This window comes from Monopterus albus, unplaced genomic scaffold, assembly GCF_001952655.1.
Source record: "Monopterus albus unplaced genomic scaffold, M_albus_1.0 scaffold55.1, whole genome shotgun sequence".
Lineage (NCBI taxonomy): Eukaryota > Metazoa > Chordata > Actinopteri > Synbranchiformes > Synbranchidae > Monopterus > Monopterus albus.
In genome coordinates, this window is record NW_018127935.1 from 1580699 (window position 1) to 1590050 (window position 9352).

At 40.8% G+C, this 9352-nt stretch overlaps 1 protein-coding gene and 1 long non-coding RNA gene across 3 annotated transcripts in view; one reads left to right on the plus strand and one right to left on the minus strand.

The window, feature by feature from the left end:
- The window catches only part of LOC109961489 (uncharacterized), a 6851-nt gene extending 4111 nt beyond the window's left edge, over window positions 1–2740 (minus strand). The window contains exon 1 of the long non-coding RNA XR_002275141.1: window positions 2176–2740. This is a non-coding gene — a long non-coding RNA (uncharacterized LOC109961489). The remainder of the gene's footprint in view (window positions 1–2175) is intronic.
- The window catches only part of dnajb6b (DnaJ heat shock protein family (Hsp40) member B6b), a 29505-nt gene extending 20159 nt beyond the window's left edge, over window positions 1–9346 (plus strand). For both annotated transcript variants that reach the window (XM_020602332.1, XM_020602333.1), the window contains exons 9-10: window positions 7499–7657; window positions 8370–9346. In XM_020602332.1, the coding sequence (XP_020457988.1) occupies window positions 7499–7657; window positions 8370–8479 (269 nt within the window). In that variant the 3' untranslated portion in view covers window positions 8480–9346. The remainder of the gene's footprint in view (window positions 1–7498; window positions 7658–8369) is intronic.
- Window positions 9347–9352: the final 6 nt, after the last annotated feature.

Here is a 9352-nt window from a genome sequence, read left to right on the forward strand (position 1 = left end):
AAAAAAAAAAAAGTCATATTTGGGAGGGTATTTTTTTTTTTTTTTACACCGGCCCTAATCCTCTTCCATAGTTATGGAATTTAATGCCTCATGACTAAATGCTGCCTCTGTATTTTGGTGGAGTTGGTCTAGCAAGGAGGGCACAGCTTCAAGTATTAGGTTTGTGCTTGCTTTGTCCTTACAGTACTGACTGAAGCAGGGACACTGCAGCCCTGCACCACTATCCTCTGTGCCTCTATCAGTAGTTATACAGTGCTTGGGAAAGTATTCACCCTTCTCCTGTTTTGTTGCAATACAACCTGGAATTAAACAGATTTATATTTGGATTTTATGTAGTGACTAACAAAATAGTCCAAGTTCTTCAAATAGAATGGAAATGAGCAATAATAAAAATGGGAAAGTTGTGAGTGTATAAGTGTTCACCTCCCTTTGCTATGAAACCCCTAAATAAGACCTGATCCTACCAATTAACTTCAGAAATTATATTCATTGATTAAGCTACGCCTGTGTGCAACCTAAGTGCTACATGGTCTGTCACATCATTTCTGTATAATTACACCTGCTCCAAAAGGCTCCTGAATCTGCTACACCACTGAGCAACATGAACGCCAAGCTGCTCTCCAGCCAGGTCAGAGACACAGTCATGGAGAAGCATAGATCAGGACTGAGTTATAAAAAAATATGCCAAACTTTCAACATCCCACAGAGCACCATTAAACCCATTATTATAAAATGGAAAGAACGAGGCACCTCTACAAACCTAACAAGAGAAGGCTGCCCTCCAAAACTCACAGAGCAGGCAAGGAGGACATTAATGGGAGATACAACAAAGGCACCAAACACAACACTGAAGGCGATTCAAAGGTCCACAGCTGTGATGGGAGCATCAGTTCATAGGACCACTTTGAGCTGTACACTCCACAGAGGGGGGCCTAATGGAGGACTGGCCAGAAAAAAAGCAATTAAAGAGGAACATTTTGCACCATCAGGCATGTTGTGTAAATCACATGATTCCAGGTTGTAATGCAACAAAACAGAAAAAATACTTTCGCAGGGTACTGTATTTGTGTGCATGAGAAGATTAGGGTAGAGAAGAGATGATCACATACATAAGGACTGTTACATGAACAAAGTAGGCAGCAATGTCTTATAAATTATATGTCCATGTACACAAAATCTGTCAGCATTATTTTATATTTATATATTTTGATATGTATTTAACTTCCTAAAATCTGTAAAAATCATAATTCAGTTATTACACAAACAATAATTAGTACATGTGACTATACAGTGTGTACTGTAGGTGTGTGAGTGGCAGGAATTATACTTATGGTGCAATGGCGCCCTCTCCTGGACCAACAGCGTTTAACACCACGACAGAACGGATTTAATATTACTTCTAAATTTAGTCAAACTGGCACCATTAAAAGTATGGCGAATGAGTTATTAGCAGTTACGATTTAGAATGGATCCACTGATGTGCAGAAAACCCATCACTGTATTACTTTGATATTAAAGAAAACTTAAAAACCTGATTAGTCTAAGGCAAAATCTGGAGAAATAAGGAGCGTCTTTTTCTGTGATTTACCAATTTGGTCAGGGACGTTTATTGGCGATGGGCGTCATAAGTAATCCTCCAAATGTTTACATCACACGGAATCTAAAAGTGCTGTACCACGTTTGTGTTCAGATCTGAGTTATGACTCAGAGGAGTTTGATATTTGATGCTGATTGCGACATCCGGGCCTTAACGGTTTTAAAGTAAGGCTTAAGGCTTCAGTCCATCCTACAGCAAAAGCCAGGCGCCCACATGTACATAGACAGGTTTTATACTTTGTGTTCACATTGTACATAAATAATCTCGCCCTATAATGCTCTTTCAATAAGTGGTGAGGCTAATGTGATCTTACAGTACAAAGTACGAGTGCACTTAGCGCGCTGCTGCATTATGCAATGGCACAAACGCGCAGGTCTGGATCTCACATAACACAGTATGCTGCAGGTAGACCTGCTGCACAGCAAACCCAATCACACAGAAACACAGAGGTCATCTTGGAACATGGGACACTGCATTCACGCACTTAACAGCCGGCTACAAGAGAAGCTATAAAATACAGTGAGTACACAGCCATCAATATGCGCACGAACACACAGCAGTATTTTAAAGCAGCTTACCTTCAGAAGAGCTGAACTCGAGTCGTGGCGCTGAGTCTCCTCACGGTCGTTTCCTTGCACCCTGACACTTGGCGTTGGCTGCATGTTCTGGGCTTTTTGTGTACGAAGCGTGGGCATGTCTGTGTGTCAAGTTGAAAACGAGTTTTCACAAGTGGCAGTAGAATCACCAAATGTTAAAGCGAGATTCACTGCCACCAGCACACTTGACATGGCCTTGTCATGTGTTAACATTAGTTTTAGTTGCCTGCTCCACTTGAGTGTGAATGAACTGCTTCCACACGAAAATCTATTCCAGCCAGTCTCTGCCAGGAAACCACGAACGACAGTCTTTGGTACTTTCTAATTCCTCCTGTGTAAGTGTGTCCTTGTCTTGGTGGTTCATCTGGAATTGGCGCCACCTTCATTGACAGAACCACGCAGGATGTTTTCTTGTGAACCGCTTTCCGCCAGTTTGTCTCGTCAGCCAAACCACTTCATAACATCCATCAGGACCGACAGCAAAATTATTCAAACATTAACTTTGAGTCAAACTCACACCACAGAAGGGTCTCTCACACACGCGCACACAGCAGGTGTTAGAAATCAGCGTCATCGCCATGTCGTCGAAAGCGCAATGCATTAATGCCTTTCTTTGCATTTTATTATTTCGTTTATACAACACAGTATTTTGTCTCTTTCTATATTGTTTAGTTATTGCAATTATTAAAATGTGTTGTATAACAATGTGTTTTTACGATCCACGGACGGTGCTGTGGTGTTGGGGGAGGGGGGCTGCCTGTCTGCGGGCCTAAACCGAATATTTGCTCTTGCTTTGTTCACAAGCACAGCAAGCTGCAGTAAAAGAACTAACCTGTTCTGAAAACAACACCTGTTTTTACATGTGTGATCTGTTTAGACAGATCTCTTTGCAGCAACTAGTTAATCACCAGTTGCATGCCTAAATTGCGAGAGGTTCAATCAAACACTTTCAGTTTTCACTTCTCAGGTTTTTTAATTTGAATCACTTTAGAAGCTCGGTGAGGTAAAAACTGCAATATTTTGTCAAAGAGTAGCAAACCATACAGAAATGTCAAAATATTATATAAGTATGAATCACTGGATCTTAATCAACTCTGAGATGTCCATCAAAACAGAACTGCTGCCTTTTGCCAGCTGTATGAACCTGAGGTGGAACCTAATGTGGCCACGAGATGGCGCTGTTTCGATGTAAAAGACAGCACGACAGCATTTGACTGAAAGATCATTTCTACAGCACGAATCACCCAAAGCATCATTGGAAAAAAAAACTAAACCACGTGTGTCAGCAGCTCTACGTTTGGACACACCTTCTCATTCAATAGTTTTTATTTTCCATATTGTAGATTCATACTGAAAACATCAAAACTATGACACAGCACATGAAATTATTTAGTACCCAAATAAGGTGTAAACAAACCAGAACCTGTTTAATATTGCTCAAAAAAGCCATCTTTTGCTTTGATAACTTTGCACTCTTGGCTTTCTTTCAACCAGCTTCACCCTGGATGCTTTTCCAACAGTCTTAAAGGAGTTCCCATACACACCGAGCACTTACCGGCTGCTTTTTCTTTACTTTATGGTCAAACTCATTCCAAACCATCTCAGTGGCTTTGTGTCAGTTGATTGTGGAGGCCAGGTTATCTGATGCAGCACTCCTTCACTCTGCTTGGTCAAATAGCCCCCACAGAGCCTGGAAATGTGTTTTGGGGCCATACAGGTGTGAAAAACAAATGATGGTCCAACTATTTACCAGAAGCTGAATACTGTTGTAGTTATGCTGGTTAAGTGTGACAAAATCACCAATCGTGTCAAAAATCCCCATACCATCATACCTCCTCCAGCATGTTTATACCATCTTTGTCTCACAAACACATAGTGGTCACACTGTACAGTCTCTGCTGAAAGATGGCGTTGAAATTTGAACTCTGTGAAGCATTCAGTCTCTAATCTGAGGCTCAGTTAGTTGGAAATTTCTAAGACCAGTAACTTTAATGCACTTATCCTTCTTCCTGGAGCTGTCCTCATGGACGGCAGTTTGATGGCTTTCTTCACGTGTGGTTGAAGAAACTTTCAGAGCTGTAGACATTTCCTGGATTGCCTATAACCTTTGTGTCCTAAAACAATGAAAGACTCACTTCTCTTTAATCATTTGAGCAGGTGTGCTATAATGTGGAATAATGCAGTATCTCATCAAACACAAGTAATGGTTGCAAATGCATTGAGAAGGCATGGAATTCAGTTACCTTCTGACAACATGACACCTGTTCACTGACAACCTCATGAAGCTGGTTGAAACTTTGCCAGTGGTGCTCAAAGTTGTCATCAAGACAAAAATGGCTACGTTCAAACGCTTTGCTTTGATTAACACTTTTTTTTTTTGGTCCAGTCCATGTGGGTAATTTCTGATAATTCTGACTACAGCAAAAAGCCTTGTGCTGTTTCAGCCAGGTTAATATATCTGTAGAACATTTAGGCTTTATTCAAAGCAAACTGTGGTTCTCAGAATCAACATCAACTCAGCAGCTGAGGACAGATGAGCCAAGACAGAAAGGTCCAGTCTATTTGTTTAATAAGGCTTGTCTAACAAGAAAAATAATAAAGACATGCATTAAATTCAACAGAACATTTCCTCATCCCATGAAATTAACAGTTCTAAATTGCTCTCCAAACATATTACTCACACAATGGTTTAACTAACAACATTTCAATGATATATTCCTAACAAATGTCCTCAAAGCATCTCAGACTGTTAAACAAGCAACACACAAACTTACATGTCATATACACAATTTAAACTATTGAGAGATAAGGTGCCCGCATGCCGTCGACCAGCTTCCTGTGTAGGCCATGGACCCCCGCCTATAAGAAGCAGTAAGACCAGGTAGAGGAAAAGTGCAGTGGGAGGGGATTTTCCACAATATCTCCACACGCTTCAGAGTCAAATTAACATTTCCAAAACAGTTCAATATTAACACAACGCCAGAGTTCCTTCTTTAACTCCCAAATCAGTGCCAAAGTAACACTAAGGGGGATTTAAAAACAACACAGTTTAAAGTTACGTTTTTCTGTTTAGGTGACAACAACACAAGAAGCCAGAATATAGCCAGTGAGACTGAGCCCTTAACATTCAACTATATCATTAGTTTATTTTTTAAAAGATTAGTTTTATATTGTTTTGAACTCATGAACACCACTAAGTTATACAGCAGACATCTTCAATAGCAGTTTTAAAGTATTCTTTTTCTGCATCCATTCATCGCAGTGTGCCACACAATACTGGGATTTCCTGTCCCAGAGATTCCCCCACATTATAAAGGATGGCTTCCTGTTGGCAGAAGGCAGCAACTCTCCACTCCATGTGCTTGACATCTTAGCACAAAACCCCAACGCAGCCACTGGCCACTTTATGAATGATGGTGAAGATAAGCTGCCAGTTTCTCTTTGGCACCGACTGAAGGACACAGACTGTGCTTAGCAGTAGAATCACATCGTCTCAACACCAGACCGTGTCTTGTACCAGGTGAAGGTGGACTGTTGAAAATAATCGGCAGTTGTAGATGCCATGTAGGGTTAACCTCATCCTGAACAGTGATTTATTGTAGGCTTCCTCCATGATCTACTAAAGCTGCAAGTAAGGCCGCTTTTGTCGACACAAATAGATTTTGTGTCTGTGTGTGTTTAGGTGTTAACGCAGGTGTTTGTGCCTGTGTACACCTTCCTGTCTTTCAGTCTAGACAGAGTGCATGTCTTTACAGACACACACAACATTGTTTAGCCTGGAGACAAATGATAGTCACTCAGGACAATATATAGTAGCTGCAAATGAAAGCACCCAGGAACTCAGCTATGTTCCCTCTGCTTTTCAAATTCATTCCTTGATCCAGAAAACAAAAGGCTGCCTTTATAAACATTAAAAGATCTCATTATCATCTTTGCTCTTTGATATCGCTTTTGTTGAAATTAATTAACTGGATACAAGTCACATGGATTATGTGACTTGATGGTGAAAGGATTCTTATCACCCAGCCCATACTAAATGCAAATATCGAACCTCTGGAGACTTGAACAAAGCACATCTTGGCTTAAACCACCATCCAACCACACCTGATACGATCACCAGATGAATGCATGTTGAGATTATTATTATTTGGTTATTTTTTTCTTCCAAAAGCTGGGTAGAAAACCAGTCCTTGCAGCCTTGACAGTAAAGCCCCCAATTGTCCCGTTTCTGTCGCGCCACTGGGAGCCGGTCTCTCTCTGCAGGGTCATCTCGGTGTTTTTAAAAGTGTGTCTGATTTAAAAGGCTAATTTGAAATTCATACACCAAATGAAAAGTTTTCAGAAAGAAAATAAACTAAGTTCTGTGAAAAATACTCAGCCAGTTTTGACCTTAACACACTCAAAATGCATTTGTGACGGACAAAAATGGGACAAAATGGATGACCTCTCTATTTAAAGAGAGCTGAGATCCAGGGATGCAGGAGGACGAGCTCCTTCTGAAATCATCCAAAGAGATCCACCTCTCTCTAAACTGTAACATAAAGCAAAGAAAAGAAACTGTTGCAATGGAGCCACAATCTACATTAAAATTTTATGTTTAGCTGCCACGATTCTGATGTGTTTAAGGCCAGGCTACTACACGCCGTACTTCAAAACACTGGTGTAGCTCCTTTTCTAAATGGGACCAGATTCAGCTCAGCAAACATCTGGCCCCCTTTCTTCTCCTCTCCGCTGCCTTAATTACACAACACAATGGTGATGAGATCTGTCTGAAATCTTGCAGGATTCCCCCCCAATACTCTGCCTGCCACTAATTCAATATAAATGTAAATTACCTAGAGAAAAGAATAACCAAATCTCATTTTATTTACATGACTAATCACAATAAAGTCCGGCAGATGAAATATGAAAGAGATGTATGGTTGGTGTTCAAAAGGAAGGAGGGGTCTGTACCACCTCAGGGACTCTTTGAACTTCTTGTTTTATATCGTCTTTGCGGTTTCATGTTGGTTACATCAATATACCATTTTGCACTTGGTGCTCAACTTGATGCAATAGATGTGTGTATTTCTTTTTCTTCTTCTGGCTGATTGCGATTCACACTGCCAAGGGCATCACAAAGTCAAAAATAATTTCATTCCAGCTTACGTTTGTGCGTCGCACGTGAGAAGGCTGAAATTCACAGAAGCTTTATAGAAAAAGCTAAAGGTTTAATGATGATGTGAACACCACAGGTGATCCATACTATAGGTAGGGTTTAGTAGTGATTTATTCCCACTCTTGTCTGCTCTGCTCACACCCACAGACGTTGCAGCTGATGACCCCTTTGAAGAAGATTTTCATCGCCGTAGACAGAACATGCTTCCTGGCCTCAGCCTGCACCAACGCTACCTGAGAAACTCTGCCCAAAACCCCTTAGACGAAGAGGAGGAGCACAGCCCGCAGAGCGTGGGACTAATGAGAGGTACGCCCACCCGCCCCTGCAGAGCTGATTAATTACCAGTTCACAGAGCTCTCCTTTAAGAGCAGAGTCTTAATAAGTGCAGTTAATTGTCTGCTTTTGTGTCCGATGCCCAATGACAAAAGCAGTGTATTTCAGTGGCAGATGTAAACACTGAGGACAGAGCTGTTCATTAGGCAACTCTGTTCTACACCACAGTAACAACCAGAGGTCAGAGATCACCCCAGTCTTCCTTCATGGGGTCAGGAAGACACACACAAAAGCTGAGCAATTCTCTGCAGCACACATTCGCTGAAGCGTTTGTAATAACAGCTTCGTTAGTTAAGGAGGGAACCTATAATTTCACTGTGCACAGTTCCTGCAGAGAAGCAAAGAGAACTCTTAATTCTCTTTCTGAGATAATGATACAAACATAAATATGGCTCCGCCGAGTGTTTTTAACCACTGAAACTAAGATTTTTAAATGTGTGAAATATCACTACCACTTTCCATTAGCTCACTCTGTGGCTTTGTTAATAGGTAACTAATACTTTACATTTTACAGATACTATTTCCCTGTTTCCAGTCTCTGTGCTAAGATAAACTAATCAGCTGCTGGTGATAGTTTCATTTTGACTGGACAAACCTGAGAGAAGTGTAAATCTTCCCATGTAATATCTCCATGTCAAAATTTTAAATGACTAATTATGTCTAAGTTTGCTCTTTTATTCATTAGGACACATGGACACCAAGAGGAAGAAAACATGGCAAAAGGAGGCGGAGTCCAAAAAGAAAAGATCTCCTCGACACTTCCCACGATTCAGTGGACTTGGTGCTTTTTTTTAAACCCTCAGCCAATCACTTACACACACAGGCACACCTATATTTGTTGGCAGAAGTGCCATCAGTACTATGCAGCATTAGTTCATCTTTGCTATGTATCAAAGGCCCAACATCCCCGCTGCTGCACCTTATCTCCTCTTGTCTATCAGCTGCAGTACAGAGCAGAAATCCTCCCTGCTTTCATCAGCCAAACACCGGCTTGCGGGGACCTCACTTCAGTGCTTTGCTTTGTCTGACACACATTTGTAGTAGCTAAGCTTGTGCTATAGCTGTATCCATTGTAGGTGGGCCAGGTAGATGTACAGTGAGCTTTCAGAACCTTAATTAATCTCCTATGAGCTGACTTTTCCACTTTTTACATCACGTTTGGAGAAACTGTTCTTGTGCTTGAAAGGATTGGTAGGAGAATTACAGGAGCAGATTTGTTTGTAGTAAGTGTGAAAATTAGTGCGCTACCCTTTTTTTCAGTAAAGATGAGGAGGAAAAGGGATATCTGTAGAATGTGAGAGAGATTGAGTGAAAGCGCTAAAGAGTGAGTTTTATGGCAGAAGGAGATGAATATGCTCTGCTCACTCCTCCATCACACATGACTACTGACAAGTAGTACTATCCACACCTTTACCACTACTTTTACAGGCTGAAAAACAACTTTTCATGTAGGACGTCGAGTGGGTTCAGTAATTTGTCATTGGCGTGTTGTTTTTGTGATTGCTGTTAGTGGAAATGTCTGAGAAATGTTCCTTTTTTATGGACTCATAGCAATAAACACAAAGAAAAACATGTCCTCATATTATATTATATAGTATCATTACTAGAAAACTTTGCTGATCCAAAATGATGCACAGTGACAAATAAGAAAAATGAAACAAAACAGCC